This window comes from Staurois parvus, unplaced genomic scaffold (genome assembly GCF_062004578.1).
Source record: "Staurois parvus isolate SC_StPar_1 unplaced genomic scaffold, SC_StPar_1.0 ptg000151l, whole genome shotgun sequence".
NCBI classification, from domain to species: domain Eukaryota; kingdom Metazoa; phylum Chordata; class Amphibia; order Anura; family Ranidae; genus Staurois; species Staurois parvus.
The window spans coordinates 17,304,277-17,324,389 of NW_028317947.1; the positions used below are offsets into that span (position 1 = coordinate 17,304,277).

The window sequence follows — 20,113 nt, forward strand, 5'->3', positions numbered from 1 at the left end:
AGAAGCCAGGGAATGACTCACCAGGCCCCAGCAATATCAGTTTTGGGTGGACTGATCCTGGTCACAGCCAGTGCATAGATATTAAACATGTTTAAATGATTATTTTATAAATATAAAAGGTGAAAGTGTGACAAATAAAATGAAAAGAAGAGATGTTAGTGCTACCTGGAAATGTGGCTCCTGCAGAATCTTTTTCAGCTCAGCTGCTGTTCCACTGGGATCTCTGATTACAGTCTGCAGATCTTGGAGGATCTCCTGGACCAGCTGCAGATTATTTTCCCTTACAGCTTCCAACCGGGTTTCCTCAATTCGCTCATGAGGCTATGGCAGAGGAAAGGGCAGTTTTGGTTAAATAACTGAAAACACATAATAAAAGAACATAGTAGTCAGTGAAAAATTATGTTACTGGAAAACCACTAGGGAGTTAATTTGTTATATACAATGCAAATGGGACTTCAAGCAGAGCAATTCCAGGCAGCAAGTGAAACCGACCAGTGACATGCTTTTTCTGTTTTATCTAGCAATTGTGCTAAACGTTAGAACGTTCATTTAATATACTTACATCAATTCAGGGGAATCCATGCCAGCTGGAATGCAGGGAGCACCTCACATGGTAACTGGGAGTGAAATTCCTGAATCCTGCACAATTTAGCTTCCTTTATCTGCTCTTTCTTGTCCTTTTTAGATTTTAACGTTCACCATGGTTTGGACATTCCTCATTCAGTTTACTTACATCTGAGTTCAGGGTAATCCATGTCAGCTGAAATGCAGGTAGCACCTCACATGGTCCCTGAGAGTGGAATTCCCAAATCCTGCATGCTTTAACTTCCTTTAATCTGCTCCTTTGTGTTCCCATGAATCACTATGGTTTGGACGTATCTGTTCCCCTAAATTATTTATGTGGCGCACCCCCTAAAGATCCGATGGTGAATTAAGTCCTGTTTCCCCTTACAGCACACACAGCCGGATATGCAACGTTTTTGGTATTCTTCCTCTGGCTGAAAAGATTGGTCTAGAGGTTTCTTTTTGTGTTTTTATTAGGGAACAATGAACTTGGATGGGGATAGGGAGCATGGGATACACTGGATCTGTAAAAAACAGAACAATTTGAGGACTGCACTACACAATTCTCAGTTGTATTGAACAACTGCTGGCTATGCTGCACAACTTCTGGCTGCACTTTCCCAAAGTAATGTCCCACAGGATCTCCTGGCTGTCTGTGACCTGTACTCCTCCCAGAGTCTTAAAGTGCCACACTGTTACACTCTGCAGCAATAGGGTCTTGTACTCACATTGCCACAGGATCATCAGTTGCCTCCTGCCAACATTCACCAGGTTCTTCCTAGTGAGAGAGATGTAGACTCACACCATCTCTGAATAACTTGGGCTCTCTCCCACAGCTTCCTCCCAGCTCCTTCCCATGACTTTTCTTCTGACCCAACTGGATCCTTGGACTGGATTTGCGAATATGCCCCTAAGCTAAGCCTAGCTGGGACCTTGTTGTCTTCAGACTGGATTCCTCCAAGACTTCTGTCCAAGGGGGCAGAGGCCCTCAACAGGGGTCTCTTCCTGCAGAACTAGACCCAGGAACACTGCCTCCAGGCCTCAAACTATTTATGGGCTCTTCACCACCTTTTGGGCACACCTCCCCAGGGATTGGCTGGAGTCCCATAAATATTGAGGTTGCAGGCTCTGTGCTTTCTCCCACTATGTTCTAGGAATCTCTGGAAGACAGGGGGAAGTAACCTGTGAAACACTAAGCTAGCCACCCCTGCCCCTCAGATTACAGTGGAGCTAAACTAAATTTGGCCTAGCAGCCTACTCTAAATTAGGAGGGTGCTACATTTATGTCTAGTATATAATTTTAGAACCCTACTTATCCTGATGTCATTATGCACCCAGTGCCAGCACTAGGTCCTCTGGCACACAAGGCTAAGATTTTCAGAGGGCACCTACCCCATTACTTGAGCTGAAAAAGATGGCGCTTATACATCTAGTGGTGCGACCAGTGCAGGGTGTAGAAATGGCAGAAACTGTCCACTTGCACTAGGGTTACTACCATTTGGTCCAAGGACAGCAGACTGGGATGGGGGTTGGTGTTGCGACATGGTAAAGCCATTGTGATTTAGTCATAATCATCATGTTAAACCAGAGCCAGATTTACATGAACATTATACTAGCAAAATTTTGTTTCTCCATCTTGTAACTCAAGTAGCCTATAAGTCATCATAAGTCTCAATTTTGTTTTGTGACTTGTCCTTTTATTTACAAGTACTAAAATGATATTTTTGAAAATTTTATTTTTTAATGTGACCTTAAACTAACAAATTGAAATGTAAAAAAGAAAAGCAAACAAATGAAAATAACTAAGGGATAAAAGGGTTAATAAAAACGAATTAGCTTTAACTTAATAATGGCCCCAGCTGCCCCCCTTCCTCGCCAACACCACAGAGCCTGAGGCTAAAGCCTTTCCTGTCTGTGCATACATCCTATGTAACATCCAGCACAAGATAAACTCTGCTATTTGGGAAGCCCTCTAAGCGCCATATCTTGCTATGAATGTTTAGTCGATCTATCTGAGCGACAGAAAAAAAGGAAGAGGATTATTTAATGGTGGGGACACAGGTGTGGCTCCTGACTCAGGATCAAAGTTGAGATTTTCATATGGAGCTTGCTGATTTCTCAGGAAATTTAGAATTCGAGGAATAATAGTTCATGTACAGGACTATGCAGCCTTTCAATTATCTTAAGAAACCCAGATCTTGCCGGATTTACCTGTCCAAGACAAAGATCTACCTGTTTCCTATAGCTCTCATACTGTAATCTGCCTTCTTCAAAGCATTCACTATATCTCATCTCCAGTTCTTCATCCTTATTACTTACCGTAGGGCTTTCCATGATGCCTTTGAGGAAAATGAGATCCAGATCAGAGGATGGAGGGAGATCAGAAAACGGCTGCAGGACTTGCTGCATCCCTAGAAGACAGACAGCATTAGAAGCATCTCAGTGACTGCAGCAACGCGATATGACCAAACATTTGTGGACATCATCACATCTCTATGAGCTTGTTGGACATCCAGTTCTAAAATTATAGACATTAATATGACGTTGACCCCCTTTAGAGGTTATAATAGCCTCCACCCTTCTGGGAAGGTTTTCCACCAGATTTTGGAGTGTCTGTGTGAATAAATGTAGAGTATTCAGCCAAAAGAGCATTTGTGAGGACAGGTACTTGGAGAAGATGACTTGGCTTCTTCTGCAAGTGATAATTGACTCATTTTGCTTTTTCTATGGGACTTTATACCATGGCTTTGGTTATATTCATGTGGGTCATGGTGGCAATTTAAATCCTTTCAACTTGCTCTGGATTTATCTATTAGGTAGGGTGTGCCAACACTACAACCATAATTGATGTGAATCTTCACCCATCTACTATATAACTTTTCGCTTTTCTGGGCACTGGGGTTACTTTGCAGCCCATTCACAATGAATCGGAAAAGACATGTTCCATTAGAAAGAGTGTCAGGCTTAATGATAAAAGAGTCCAAAATGATTTATTGGTCTGCACTAAAAAAAAATCTGACACGTTATGGGGTCAGAAAACACTCTGCTCTTCATCAGGGCTACATCTGTACTGCTGTGCACACAGATGCTGCTGGTTAGTAACTTCCATACATAGGCTTACACAGGAAAGTCCTATTTTCTATTTCAATGGTTTTTATTAATTTTTTAAACAATATAAAGCAGAGGCAATAAAACACGCCCACGCAGGGGCTATCAATTGCACAGATAAAAAAAAATGCAAAATAAAAAAAAGGAAAAACAGTGCTCTAACGCCAACAGGGCAAAAGGTACGCCCGCGCAGGGGCTATCAATGGCACATAAGTTGCAAAACATTAATGTAACTGTCTATAACCACTAAATGCAGCTGTCCAGTCACACCAAAAACAGAGAGAGAGAGAAAAAGGAAGAAAGAGGAAAGAAAAAAAAAAGGGGGGGGGGCAAAGAGCAGGGGTCCAAGAGCGCCAATACCGAACGCCATTACATCCCCAGACTAGCCGGGGGGGGGGTGAGGGAAAGGCATATCGCAACCACGGCTCCCATATTTTCAAAAATTTATGTTGGGAGTCGTTGCAGATACTCGACATCTGTTCGTTGAGCATCATAGTGGTCATACGATCCCGCACCCCCTGAAGAGGAACAAACGGACTCCTCCAGGCCTGGAAAGTCCTATTTTAAGTCCAATCAAGTGTCTTACTGCAGCCCTGTTGAAGGGTGGAGTGTTTTCTGATCCCTGAAAAGCGTTAGCTGTTTTATTTATTTATTTATAAACCAGTAAATCAGATTGGACTCTTATCATTTGGTATGGAGCTTTTCTATTGGTACAAGTTTTTTTTTTCTAGTAACCTGTTATGCACCCACTGGAGGGTAGCCCTGTCTGTTGCAAGCAGCCCAACCTGAGCCAGTGAGCTCTCTGAATGTTTTTTTTTTTTTTTCTATCTTCTCACTACCTTCTATGAACCAAGAATAAAGTCCCAGCAACTCCTGGGTTTGTTTTTTGTTGGTGCATTAAAAATGAATGGGTCGTAGCACAAAGCACGTCAACGCACAGCGTAACTCACGTTACCATGTGTATGTTAATGCACCGCACAGACGTGAAGCCAGCTTAGAGGATAGGCAGAGCTATTACCTGTCCCTACATTTCCACCTTTGGTCACTTGGCCCAACAAACAGTTAAGTGGAACTGCTGGCTGCTGCTTCAAGTAGTTGCCCTAGGAACGTAGGGTGAAACTTGAGTGGCTTTTCTAATGTTTTATTAGTTTAACCAATTTCTGCAAAGTAGGCAAACATTTGTAATATCTAACTACCATTCTTAGAAAAAAAAATTACCTTCCTGGTGTAAATCAGACTCCCTTGTAGAATCCATAGGTACCCCCTCTTTGGGCAGCTCAGGGCTGTTCATAATGTCTCCTCTGCTCTTCCCTCTTACTGATCTTCTCTCTGTTGCACTCTTTCTGACTTTATTCCATTGCCACTACCACTCTGCCTCTGCTGGTTCTCTCTCTCTCTGCTTTCTACGCCCATCCCTGTCCTCACATGTTGGATGAGGAGCATGAACAGGGATGGAAAGCCACGGTGACAGCATCAAGCTAACCAGTGGTGATAAAAACCATCAAACACAATCCACAGCCTTTCACTGAACCCTCCAAAGGGTTAAAAAAAAGGGCCAATAAGAGAAATGTTCAACCAGTAGAAACACAGGGCAAGAGGCATGCTACCTCTCGATTGGTCAGGTCCAAAAAGTGTGCATACTATGGAATGGGAAGGCAGGGAGGAACTGGTGGGTTTTCTGCTTTACGGGAAGCAAAGCCCACCATCCTTTGTCCCCCTATCACCAAGCCCCCTTTAAGGCTTGGTGCTTTGAGCATCCCTCTCTAGTTTCCATGGTAACCGGAGGATTACCTAGGATGGGTACCAGCCATGATGCTGCCTTGGTTAACCCTTGCACCACTGAAACCAAAAGAGCTACAGGAGTTATTGCACGCTGCCATATTGCTGACCTACTTTGCATGCAGTGCTGTCATACATAACATCGTAATGTCATGGATGATAAATCTACGATTGATAGTTTGATTGATACATATATATATATATATATATATATATATATATATATATATGTATTTTTTTTTCCTAAGGCTAGGTTGCACATTTAGCATTGTCTGCTATGTTTTATTTATATATATATATATATATATATATATATATATATAAAATACTACATAGCATACAATAATAAATGTAACCTAGCCTTAAAAACCTAGCCATATATCCATATTCCATATGGATTTATATATATACATATATATATATGTACACACACACACTGTATATTACATACCATACAATAATAATTGTAATCTATCTATATTAGATTTTTGTACAACATACAATAATACATGTAATCTATCCTTTAAATTTATATATATATATATAACATAACATAATCAATAATACATGTAATATATCCATCTATAGAGATATATACACTCTATATTATGTAGTGTGTGTCTTTCCATATGGATATATATATATATATATATATATATATATATATATATACACACACACTGTATATTACATACCATACAATAATAATTGTAATCTATCTATATTATATTTTTGTACAACATACAATAATACATGTAATCTATCCTTTAAATGTTATTTTTTCTTCATATATCTATCTATCTATAATTTATTTACACGTACACACACACATATACACACACGTACACACACACATATACACACACGTACACACACACATATACACACACGTACACACATACACGTACACACACACCATACAATAATAAATGTAACCTTTCCTTTAAATGATATCTTTATATTTAGATAGTGATGATGTAATCCGTTCTATTTAGGGACAGGTGATGTCACTGTAAATATGAAATATATATATATTCTCACAATCAGTTAAAAGCATTTATTGGCAGAGTGTATATACAGTGTATATACCTGGATTTAGTTGACGCTAAAACATTATAAAGGATGTAGAAGAATATTAAAGGTCACATCTGAGATATAAAATGTTCTATTTAGGTAACATGGCGTTCACGATTAATAAAGAGCACCGGTTCTGGCGATCGTCTTCTATGGTGCTGTGTATACCGTTACGACAAACGCACTTTATGGAACACGAAGGGCGATGTACATGCCTGGTACTGATGTAACTAGGGCAGATGTATTAATATGTGCTGCCAGCCCCACCTACCATCTAGTGAAGGGGAGGAGGGGGACGGTGTCACACAGAGAGGCTGTATAGTGTGACAGGCGCACAGGAAGAGGCAGAGGTTATCACAGAGATAATAATAAGCCACAAAGAACGCAGACGGGGAGCGGAGAGAGGAATGGCTACACTAACAAAAGACCTGAGGACGGATGTATATGATTCAGGGGTGGACTGACCATTTGGAAACTAGCCCGGGGTCAGTAGGGGGCCCCATGAGATGCCCCTGGTACCTTTTTCATAGGCTTTTTTGAGTTTGGGCCCCATGATCCACTATTGCCCGGGGGCCCCATGAGTTGTCAGTCCGCCCCGATATGATTGCTTCATATTTATCATTGTGCATACAGTAGGAGATGTACATGTACTGTATGTGTGACAGTCATAAGATGCCATGTATGGTTTCAGCACTGGGTATCTCTAAGAATGGGACATTTAGCGCCGAACGCAGATCTTACATTACAAGTATCGCCTGTCTCCAGTGTCGGGACAAGGGCATCTAGAGCCCAGGACGAGCATACCAAATTGCGCCCCCCCCCCCCCAAATGTATGAATATTATGTGTCGGCAAAAATCTCACCCCCCCCCCCAAAAAAAAAGAAACCGAGCATGAATCTGCATCTTACCACTTAAGCAAAAATTCCTCCTCCTCCCAGTACAAATCTGCCCCCTTCTGAAATCCCCCCTCCCAGTACATATCTTTAACCCTCCATCCCCACAAACTCAAATCCCCTTTCTCCCCATATGTCCCATCTTAATCCCCCCCCTCCAAAAAAAATGGCCACTTCCTAGCACAAATCCGCTGTCGTTCAAATTTCCTCTCCAAACACAAATACTCCACCCCCACTCCAAATCCCCTCTCCCAAACAAATTCCCCTCCCCAATGCCCTATCTTAGCACAAATCCCCCCGTACCAAAAACAAAATTCCCCTCCTAGCACAATAATCCCCAATCATCCCTACTAGCACAATTCTTCCCCTCCAAAAAAAAAACCCTTCTAGCACAAATCCCTTCCCCCCACCATATTTCTTTTTCTAACATCACTTTCCCCCCTACTTGCACAAATCCTCTTCCCCCATCCCCCCTCCCTACACAATATCCCCCCAAAACACCGCTCCTAGCACATCTACCAACAATTTTATTCCCGGATGCTGTCCAAATTCCTCCTCCCAGCATTCTCCCAGCACAATTTCCGCCTTCCAGCACAACTTCCCCCTACTTGCACAAATCCTCTTCCCCCATCCCAACACAATTTTCCCCCCAAAACACTGTTCCTAGCACATCTACCTACAATTTTACTCCCTGATGCTGCCCAAATTCCTCCTCCCAATATCCTCCCAGCACAACTTCCCCCTTTCAGCACAACTTCCCCCTACTTGCACAAATCCTCTTCCCCCATTTGCCCTCCCAACACAATATCCCCCCCAAAACACTGTTCCTAGCACATCTACCTACAATTTTTCTCCCTGATGCTGCCCAAATTCCTCCTCCCAACATCCTCCCAGCACAATTTCCCCCTCCCAGCACAGCTTCCCAATACTTGCACAAAACCTTTTCCCCCATCCCCCCTTCCCAACACAATATCCCTCCAAAAGACTACTCCTAGCACATATACCTACAATGTTACTCCCTGATGCTGCCCAAATTCCTCCTTCCAACATCCTCCCAGCACAGTTTCCTTCTTCCAGCACAACTTCCCCCTACTTGCACAAATCCTTTACCCCCATCCCCCCTTCCCAACACAATATCCCCCCAAAACACCACTCCTATCACATATACCTACAATTTTACCCCCTGATGCTGCCCAAATTCCTCCTCCCAGCACAAATCCCTTCCCTGCAATCTCCTTGTGGTGCCTCCCCCCACCTCGCATGATACCACAGTGCCCAGGGCAGCCGCCCCTCCTGCCCACCCCTTGTCCCGTCCCTGTCTGTCTCTAAAAGTGACTATACATGCTTCAATTTTAATATCTGATGTATGAGTGATTTAATCAAAACAATCAAATTTGCAAACAATCAAATAGTCGTAACTTCGCTTCCAGTCAATTTCGATTGCATTTGAGCCAAGATGGAAAATGATCGATCGTTACAATTGTATTTTAATCAATCAAATTATAAGGCTACATTGTGGAAACAGAAATGCAATCGATCATTTACAATCATAAGTTAGAATCGCATCTCCACAATCGATCGAAATCCACTTCCTGATCTTGGCATATCGAATGGGTTCTTGACTATAGATCGATTATTAACATCAGAAGGGATTAGTCAGAAAATAAACAGATCGTTTATCAAAGCGTGTAATTATTGCCAATGTAAGAGAAGACTGTACCAGGGAATCATTTAAGCTTTTTCAGCCTCATTCACACTCTCTGCTTAACAGCTGTTGAAATAAGATATCAGCTGCACAGGGAGTGCATTGTTTTTATTGAGTCAGCCAACTAATAGACTTGTATGGTGAGAAGGAGCTGTAAAGCGCAACCATTGTGCAGCACTACAGCCCTGGCCAAAAGGTTTGAGAATGACACAAATATACATTTTTACAAAATCCGCTGCCTCAGTTTTTATGATGGCAATTGGCATATACTCCAGAATGTTATGAAGACTGATCAGATGAGTTGGAATTCATTTCAAAGTCATGAAAATGAACTTAAACCCCCCAAAAAAACATTTCCACTGCATTTCAGCCCTGCCACAAAAGGACCGGCTGACATCATGTCAGTGATTCTCTCGTTAACACAGGTGTCAGTGTTGAGGAGGACAAGGTTGGAGATCACTGATTGAGTTAGAATAACAGACTGGAAGCTTTAATAGGAGGGTGGTGCTTAAAAACATTGTTCTTCCTCTGTTAACCATGGTTACCTGCATGGAAACGTGCAGTCATCATTGCTTTGCACAAAAAGGGATTCACAGGCAAGGATATTGCTGCTACTAAGATTGCACCTAAATCAACTATCGGATCATCAAGAACTTCAAGGAGAGAGGTTCATTTGTTGTGAAGAAGGCTTTAAGGCACCATAGAAAGTCCAGCAAGCGCCAGGACCGTCTCCTAAAGTTGATTCAGTTGCAGGATCAGGACACCACCAGTGCAGAGCTTGCTCAGGAATGGCAGCAGGTAGGTGTGACGCATCTCCACGCACAGTGAGGCGAAGACTTTTGGAGGATGGCCTGGTGTCAAGAAGGACGGCAAAGAAGCCAGGAACAACATCAGGAACAGACTGATATTCTGCAAAAGGCAGAGAGAATGGACTGTGGAGGACTTTGGACAAAGTCATTTTCTCTTATGAATCCCCTTTCCAATTGTTTGGGGCATCCAGAAGAAACCTTGTCTGGAGAAGAAAAGGTGAGCACTACCATCAGTCTTGTGACATGCCAACAGTAAAGCATCCTGAGACCATTCATGTGTGGGGTTTCTTCTCAGCCAAGGGAGTGGGCTCACTAACAATTTTGTCTAAGAACACAACCATGAATGAAGAATGGTCCAAAAACATCCTCCGAGAGCAACTTCTCCCCACCATCCAAGAACAGTTTGGTGACGAACATTGCCTTTTCCAGCATGATATAGCACCTTTCCATAGGGAAAACGTGAGAACTTGAGTGGCTTGGAGAACAAAACAGAGACATTTTGGGTCCATGGCCAGGAAACTCCCCAGACCCTAATCCCATTGAGAACTTGTGGTCAATCCTCAAGAGGCCGGTGAACAAAAAACCCCACAAATTCCACCAAACTCCAAGCATTGATTATGCAAGAATGGACTGCCATCAGTCAGGATGTGGCCCAGAAGTTGACTGACAACATGCCAGGGTGGATTGCAGAGGTCTTGAAAAAGAAGGGTCAACTCTGCAAATATTGACTCTGTATAAACTTCATGTCATTGTCAATAAAAGCCTTGGACACTTCTGAAATGCTTGTAATTATACTTCACTATATCATAGTAACATCTGACAAAAAGATCTCAAAACACTGAAGCTGCAGACTTTGTGAAATGTAATATTTGTGACGTTCTCAAAAGTTTTGTCCTCGGTTATACAAAGCAATGTACCCATTTAACAAATAATATATACAAACAATATTAGTACTTTAGCATTCATGGGCTTCATGATTGATATCAAGCTGATCTCATTTACATGTACAGCATACCTAAAGAATCATTGAAGTTAAATTCCAAGCAAACAAATATATATATAAGGGAGCTGTTTTACCTGTCAAAATTTCTGTCCATCCAGTCCTGGGATTTATGCAGCTCTGCCACACAGAACAGCCCTGTCTGGCAGGGTACGGGAGCTGACTTTTCTCTGCTGCAGTTTCACTTTCACTTACAGGCCCTGTCCCTTCCTAGGTCTTGGCCCAAACAGGAATAGAACAAGCAGCAGGCTGATGAGCTCATCTGTCTGTCACTCTGCCTTTTCCCCCTATCAGTATGCTGCTAACAGTGCAGCACACCTGGCTAGCTCCTTGTTCTGCTTCTTCACTCCCTTTCTGAGTTCTGCTGTACAGCAGCTATATTCATTTTTGCCTTGTATCTGCCTAAAAGACCGTACATAATAAACTCTCGCTCTACCAACAAGCACAGAAACGCGTTGCCCTTTAGCAGACACACAGCGTTACCTTTAAGGGTAATGGCACCCCCCCGCGGCTCGGTACAACACGTTATTGAAACAAATGGGCTGTCCGATGTGCAACACGCAGGAACACGTGAAAAAATGCCTGGCAATGCTCTTGCACTTGGTCACACCTGTAGGAGTGATCCAAGCCTTAAAGTGTTACTAAACCCAAACCCTGCATTCACTATATCTGGTCTCCCCGGACCCTGCATTCACTATATCCGGTCTTCCTGTACCCTGCATTCACTATATCTGGTCTCCCCGGACCCTGCATTCACTATATCCGGTCTCCCCGGACCCTGCATTCACTATATCTGGTCTCCCCGGACCCTGCATTCACTATATCCGGTCTTCCTGTACCCTGCATCCACTATATCTGATCTCCCCGGACCCTGCATTTACTATATCTGGTCTCCCCGGACCCTGCATTCACTATATCTGGTCTTCCTGTACCCTGCATTCACTATATCTGATCTCCCCGGACCCTGCATTCACTATATCCGGTCTCCCCGGACCCTGCATTCACTATATCTAGTCTCCCCGGACCCTGCATTCACTATATCCAGTCTCCCCGGACCCTGCATTCACTATATCCGGTCTCCCCGGACCCTGCATTCACTATATCCGGTCTCCCTGGACCCTGCATTCACTATATCCGGTCTCCCCGGACCCTGCATTCAATATATCTGGTCTCCCCGGACCCCGCATTCACTATGTCTTATCTCCCTGGACCCTGCCTTCACTATATCCGGTCTTCCCGGATTCTGAATTCACTATATCCGTTCTCCCAGGACCCTGCTTTCACTATATCCGGTCTCCCCGAACCCTGCATTCACTATATCCGGTCTCCCCGGACCCTGCATTCACTATATCCGGTCTCCCCGGACCCTGCATTCACTATATCTGGTCTCCCGGGACCCTGCATTCACTATATCTGGTCTCCCGGGACCCTGCATCCACTATATCTGGTCTCCCTTGGACCCTGCGTCTACTATATCCGGTCTCCCCGGACCCTGCGTCTACTATATCCGGTCTCCCCGGACCCTGCATCTACTATATCTGGTCTCCCCGGACCCTGCATTCACTATATCTGGTCTCCCAGGACCCTGCATTCACTATATCTGGTCTCCCCGGACCCTGCATCCACTGTATCTGGTCTCCCCGGACCCTGCGTCTACTATATCTGGTCTCCCCGGACCCTGCGTCTACTATATCTGGTCTCCCCGGACCCTGCGTCTACTATATCCGGTCTCCCCAGACCCTGCATCTACTATATCTGGTCTCCCCGGACTCTGCATTCACTATATCCGGTCTCCCCGGACGCTGCATTCACTATATCTGGTCTCCCCGGACCCTGCATTCACTATATCTGGTCTCCCCGGACCCTGCATTCACTATATCCGGTCTCCCCGGACCCTGCATCCACTATATCTGGTCTCCCCGGACGCTGCATTCACTATATCTGGTCTCCCCGGACGCTGCATTCACTATATCTGGTCTCCCCGGACGCTGCATTCACTATATCTGGTCTCCCTGGACCCTGAATTTTCGTTTTCAGTATCGGCACCAGAATTTTCATGTCACTACTGCATATACAGACTGATTTTACTGTTGTGGGTTTAGTAACACTTTAAATGAAGACCCTTGACATGCCATTGGAAAATGTCACCATTCAACTCCTCATACCCGGCCGTACTCTAGTAGATTTACAAACGTTTTGCAAGAACATTCATACAAAAGTTTTTACGCTAATTCTCAGAACGTCCGATATGGTGACGAAGGTCACCGGAAAGTACTTCATCATTTCAGATTTCATCATCTGAATTTGAAACCTTGCATTTTTGGAACAGTCTAGCTTTTAAAATTCAATTGTGGAATGAATGGACTTTCCTGAAAGAAATCCACCTTCACTGTTAGACATTTGGTCTCCCAAGAAACCATTCCTTCGAAACACCCTAAGAAACATCACTGCGGTCGAAAACAAACGCTGATTTGACCCCATTAAGCATTAAAAAAAATCAAACTGAACATTCTTAAAGAAAAAGTTTTGAAGGAGATGTCTACTAGGGTATGGCCAGCTATAGGAGTCCATAGAATGGAGAGGTCAATTGGGGGCCTACTGGAGGGATGTGAAGTGGTAGGTCCTGCTTCATTCCATACAGCTGGCTAATCATACAACGGTTGTGCTGGAATCTTCTCTAAAGCTGAATATTTGACACCTTCTACAACCTGTGAAGACTGGAAGTGCAAGTGTTTTACCGAGGGAAACCCCAAATCATGTTATAATTATTTTCAATGAATGAGAACATCTGGGAAAACCCTGAAATTCGGCATTTCTTGCAGCTGGAACATTTCTAGAACCACTTCAAGCCAAGACAACTTACCAGAATCAGAGTGGATAGACGGCACCGCCACAGGCATTGAGGGCCCCAAAAAATATTCAGTGCTTGCCCTGGGAAACTGCTGAAGAAAAGGCTTGAAGTACAATTGCAGAGTTCTGAAATGCAAGAAAACACATACAGGGCATTTTCAGTAGAAGACCGTCAGCCTGACCTTCATTCTTTTCTGTACTAAGATTCAGATTTCACTACACACTGTGTGAATTAGAAGTTGTAGCAAGTCAGAACCTGCCTCTTTTCCTGGATGGAGGATGCCCATTTTCATTTAGCTCTTTTCTTCTCGTCCTGTCCCTGGCCCGCTGTTCAGCATCACATGTGGGTGATACCTTCATGCTAGTGTAGCTGGGTGTGCTTCTGACTGCATGTGCCTCTCTCCTTTCGTTTCCCTCTCTCCATTGTCATTGTGCTGCAGCAGCTACCTCTCATCCTTAGCTTCCCTGCTGTGTGCTACAGCAGCTGCCTCTCACCCTTAGCTTCCCTGCTGTGTGCTACAGCAGCTGTCTCTTACCCTTATCTTCCCTGCTGTGTGCTGCAGCAGCTGCCTCTCACCCTTAGCTTCCCTGCTGTGTGCTGCAGCAGCTGCCTCTCACCCTTAGCTTCCCTGCTGTGTGCTGCAGCAGCTGCCTCTCACCCTTAGCTTCCCTGCTGCTCCTGGCAGTGAACTTCAATCAGAGAGCAGGAGAGCTTGAGCCGATGGGAGTATCAGTGAGAACTTGCTGTGCAGCAGTGGATCATGGGATATGTAGTCTCTAAAGGGGCACTGCTCAATACAAGTGAATGGAGACTAATGGCTGCAGAACTACATGAACACAATCCCCTGCAGAAAGCGAGGATACAGTGTTTTTCTGGGGCAAAATTATCTGAGCTAGGGCAGACCAGTGTGGAGAGCGAACAGAGGCAGACTTGTGCTGGGGTCTGTGCCTGGCATCTGTGAATATGGATCCTGCAAGGACTAGAGAAAGACAGAGCCACAGAGACAGCTCTGAGACCCAGGTTGGGAAAGCATGTTACTGTGAGCCACCACCTCGGAGAGGACCTCAGCGCAACAATCTGACCATGAGGGGCCAATGATGCAGACTGAGACTTCTGGTACAACTGGTCGCTAAGCAGACTGGAACTAATGAGGGGCCAATCATACAGACTGAGACTTCTGGAACAACTGGTAGCTAAGCAGACTGGAACTGATGAGGGGCCAATCATACGGACTGAGACTTCTGGGACAACTGGTAGCTAAGGAGACTGGAACGAATCTGTTGCCTACCGGGAATGGTGAGCAGAACTATTGCACTTAACCCCTTGTTGCCCACAGTTAATACTTACTGAGATTGCCCATTTTTTAACAGGCCATAAGCCATCCTTTGTGTACAGGTTACATGTGCACCACTGACAGAAGAGCCCCAACAAAATCAGCCAACATTGACATTTAGATACCAGGTACATTGCATACTTCACCTCCAGGGGTACCCCTTTGTCAGTAACGCATACACCCACCCACTGTAGGAGCTGTATGTATAGAGTGAACATTGAGTGTAATAAATACAATGAGGATTATTTTATGCCATTCATGGGGCTTAGCCTTATTGCGGTGTAAGTTAATGGCTGTAGGTGAGGCTAACCTGCCAGTCAGATCATCGAACATATTCTGTTGTCTTGTTTACTCATTTTTTGCATTGCAATTGCTTACTCTTCATTAATACACTCACCTCTTTAATCCTCAAGTTGCTTGTGGTCGCACCATCATAGACTGGTAGAATATTAAAACTTCGGCTATGCAGGAGAGAGTAACTTACAACTAGGTATTTTGATGGGGGCCAAGTGGGTTATTAATATTATACAGGATTGATATGGTGCCACCAGTTTACGCAGAACTTTACAACATAAGGCCAGACAGTAGATTTACAATACAATTTACAGTTACAGAGTTAGGGCTAGTTCACACCAGATGCAGTCCAGTGCGTTTTTTTTTTCTACATCAAAAATGCACGCACAGTGTTTTCCATGTATTCCAATGGCCCTAGTTCACACCAGTGCAGTCAGTTTCCAGTGCAGAACAAAAAGTAGAAAATGTTGCATTTTTTCTGCACAGAACTGTACTGGAACATAGCAAACTGCACCGGATTGGAGTGTGGTGGGAACTGTGAGCGTATCTGGAACGCACCCGAAGTGCGTTTTTGTGGTGTTAACTGGCCCTTAGGGTTATAGATTTGTTGCAGAGAGCACAGGACCCATCATACCAAGTGGCTCCTGCGGGGGTAACGTTACACTAGGAATGGCCACACCTCCAGACTGACATCCAACCATCAAGGCATTTTGATATTTGAGTAACTCCACCCCAAGACCCAGCCACCTGCTTGCATCATTAGAGAGGAGGCAGGGTGCTGGGATGTCTTAAAGCCGAACTTCACCCAAAAGGGTTCCCAGGAGAGTTAAAAAAAAAAGGGGGGGCAGAGAGCTGAAATTACACTTTGCAGAGCTCAGTGAGGAGAGCTTCGGGAGCTGATTGGAAGGAAGAGACACGCCCCCCCTCCACTCCACACAGGAACAGAGCTAAGACTGTCTGTCAGCTGGAGGTCCCTCCCCTGTCACCATTTTTCTCTTGGTGTCAGGAAAATTTGTCAGAAGTGACTCTGCTAATAGCAGAGGAATGAAGCAGCAGACAGAAATGACACTTAGTGCTTGTTCACACTTGACTACATTTTTTACTCTTACCAAACGCTCCTATAGCTTTAGTATGGGTATTAGACTGGCTTTTTACAGGCATTAAAAATGCTCCCAAATGCCCTATGTGCAGTTTTCAAGCGTTTTACAAGTGTTAAAACCGCACCACAAATTAAATAAGCTGTACTGTTATTAACGCACAGCAAATGCCCCGCAAACGCCTGCTAGCGCATTTGAGGAGCGTCACCATAGACTTGAATGAGAGGCGTTGAAAGGCTTCAAACTCCTCCAGACTCAACATGAGGCTTCATGTTTTGATCATGTGAACAGCACTGTTTACTGCCCATAGTATTATTTGCATGGGGGTTTGAGGAGCGTTAAAAAAAATGTCTGCTTTCAATGCCAGTGTGAACTAGGCCTTAGATTGTTGTCCAGCGAGCTGGAAAATCTCAGTGCTGGGGGAGACTGGCAGTACAATGTTCACATTCTGGGACGGGAGTAGGATTTAACTGTGTAACTGTGCAATCATGTAGTGTGCGGGTCAGGTGTGTGTGTTCAAATGAGTGTGTGAGTGAATAGGTGTGTATGTGAGTGAACGCATGAGTGTGTGAGGGAGTGAAAGAGTGTGTGTGAATGCACAATTGTGTGAGTGAATGTGTGTTTGAGTTAATGCATGAGTGAGTGAATGTGTGAATGAATACGTAAGTGAATGCATGAGTGTGTGTGTGAAAGTGTGTATGTGAATGGAAGAATAAGTGTGTGTGTGAATGGAAGAATGTGTTTGTGTGAGTGATTGTATGAGTGTGAGTAAATGTGTGTATATGATCAAAGTGAATGTATGTGTGTGTGAGTGAACGAGTATGTGAGTGAATGCGTGTAAATGCACGAGCGTTTGAGTGAATAAGCGTGTATGTAAGTAAATGAATGGGTGAGGGAGTGAAAGAGTGTGTGAGTGAATGTATGAGTGTGTGTGTGTGGGGGGGAGGGCAGAAAAAGTGTGTGTGAATGTATGTGTGTGTTTGAGTGAATGTGTGCGTGTGTGTATAAATGTGTGTGTGTCTGTATGTGTGTGTTTGAGTGAATGTATGAGTGTGTGTGTGTGTGGGGGGGGCAGAAAAAGTGTGTGTGAATGTATGTGTGTGTTTGAGTGAATGTGTGTGTATAAATGTGTGTGTGTGTGGGGGGGGGGGGGGGGGGGGGCAGAAAAAGTGTGTGTGAATGTATGTGTGTGTTTGAGTGAATGTGTGCGTGTGTGTATAAATGTGTGTGTGTCTGTGTGTAAGTGAATACATGAGTGTGTGTGTGAGTGAGTGTGTATGAGTGAATGCATGAATGTGTGAGTGAATGCATGTGTGTGTGAAAGAGAGTGTGTGAGTGAATGTATGTGTGTTTGAGAGAAAGTGTGTGTGTAAGTGAATGCATGAGCATGTGAGTGAAAGTGTGTATGTAAGTGAATGTATGATTGTGTGATTGAACGAGTCTGTATGCGAGTGAATGAGTGTGTATGAAAAAGTATATGAGTTTGTGTGTGTAAATGCATGAGAGTTTGAGTGAATAAGTGTATGTGAGTGAATGAATAAATGAGTGTGTATGTATGTGTGAGGAAATGAGTGAGTGTGTGAATGAGTATCTGAGTTTGTTAGTGAGTGAGTGAATGTGTGTGTATAGTATGTTTACATATTTGTAACTATACAAGGTATATTGATTTAAAACAAGTGAATGAGTGTGAATGAGATAACTGTCACTAATGATACACACACAGGCAGATGATCCCAGATAATAATAAATGCACACATTATGTGTGTGTATGTATATATATATATGTGTGTATGTATATATGTGTGTGTGTGTGTATATATGTGTGTGTGTATATATATATATGTGTGTGTGTGTATATATGTGTGTGTGTATATATATATATGTGTGTGTGTGTGTGTGTGTGTACATACATGTGTGTGTGTGTGTACATACATATATATTTTTATACACAGACATATAATGGGCTCAATTCATTTGCCATAACAATGTTGTTTTTAGCAACACAAATCCCAGGCAGTGAACATAGCGGTGACTCTGGCACACACCACATTCCCTGTAGCTGGGATTGAATCGTATCCATCCTATTCTGCTCGACCATGGAAGAAATCGTGATCTCCAAATTTCAGTGACCAATCCGATTCATTCTACATTAGTCAGATCACTGAAATAATTATTCTGATTGGTCACTACGAGCTCTTGCATTTTGCATTTGCCCTACCAAATGCTGCCAGGCACATATAAAGTAGAAGGCAGATAAACATACGGACACGTATGGCTCACACATATACCATAGCGCACACCCCTCAGTCACGTCTCAGTGGACCCATTCCACATATTGCACACATTTCTGCGCTCTCTACCCACCTGGGCTCTCTGATGATGTCAGGATATGCGGGATTTGGATGTCTATGTTGTGATATATTGCTTATCACCAGCTGTGGCTCAGCTTAGACGCCACTGGCTCTTAAAAGGGTAACGATGGCGAGCGGGCCCACCGGGGGGGAATTGGAGGGGTACTGTGACATCCCACACCGAGGACTTCATGTCCTCCAATGCAGGGAATATTCACCAAATGATAAACCCAAGCCGGATGTCGTGTTTGGATTTTATAATCTCCAAGAGAAATTCATGTCCTGTTTATTAAGATGATTGTCCAACGACTGGAATAATAATATAATAAAATGACTAATAACAACAACAATACAAAAATAATAATAATACATTAATCATGATGATAATGATAGTAGTAGTAATAAAAATAATAATACAATATTAATGATAATAATACATTAATCATGATGATAATATTAATGATGATAATGATAGTAGTAGTAAAAATAATAATAATAATACATTAATCATGATGATAATAATATTAATGATAATAATAATACATTAATCATGATGATAATGATAGTAGTAGAAATAAAAATAATACAATATTAATGATAATACATAATACATTAATCATGATGATAATATTAATGATGATAATGATAGTAGTAGTAGTAGTAAAAATAATAATACATTAATCATGATGATAATATTAATGATAATAATAATACATTAATCATGATGATAATATTAATAATGATAATAATACATTAATCATGATGATAATATTAATGATAATAATACATTAATCATGATGATAATGATAGTAGTAGTAATAAAAATAATAATACAATATTAATGATAATAATACATAATACAATAATAATAACCATTTAAGATTGTATGTGATTCTTTCATTTTCCATGATAAAGTTATTGTTTGAAAGTTCCATATTTACATATATTACTTTATACTTCTGAATGCTGTGAATCTTCTCACTCATCATATGTAACTGCAACAGTTATTATTTTCTTTATGTCAATAATCAATAAAAATTTATTGGAAAACAATGATGATAATTAATAATACAATAATAAGAATAACAATAATAATAGTAAAAGTAAAAATACAATAATATTATTACCATACAAAAATAATAATGGTAATAGTAATAATAGTACAATAATAATAATGATAGTAATATAATAATAACTATAATAATAGTAAAAGTAAAAATACAAGAATATTATTAATCATGCAAAATAATATTAA

At 42.5% G+C, this 20,113-nt stretch overlaps 1 protein-coding gene across 3 annotated transcripts in view; it reads right to left on the bottom strand.

The window, feature by feature from the left end:
• Positions 1–19,025, bottom strand: part of MPP2 (MAGUK p55 scaffold protein 2) — a 40,750-nt gene extending 21,725 nt beyond the window's left edge. The window contains exons 1-4 of one of the 3 annotated variants that reach the window (XM_089674544.1): positions 18,872–19,025; positions 13,796–13,908; positions 2,884–2,975; positions 166–321 (exon numbers count right to left, since the gene is read on the bottom strand). In XM_089674544.1, the coding sequence (XP_089530670.1) occupies positions 166–321; positions 2,884–2,975; positions 13,796–13,832 (285 nt within the window). In that variant the 5' untranslated portion in view covers positions 13,833–13,908; positions 18,872–19,025. Of the gene's footprint in view, positions 1–165; positions 322–2,883; positions 2,976–4,890; positions 5,299–13,795; positions 13,909–18,871 lie in introns of those variants that run through there. The other 2 variants (XM_089674542.1, XM_089674543.1) reach the window with 2 other exon arrangements.
• Between the last annotated feature and the right edge of the window lie 1,088 nt (positions 19,026–20,113).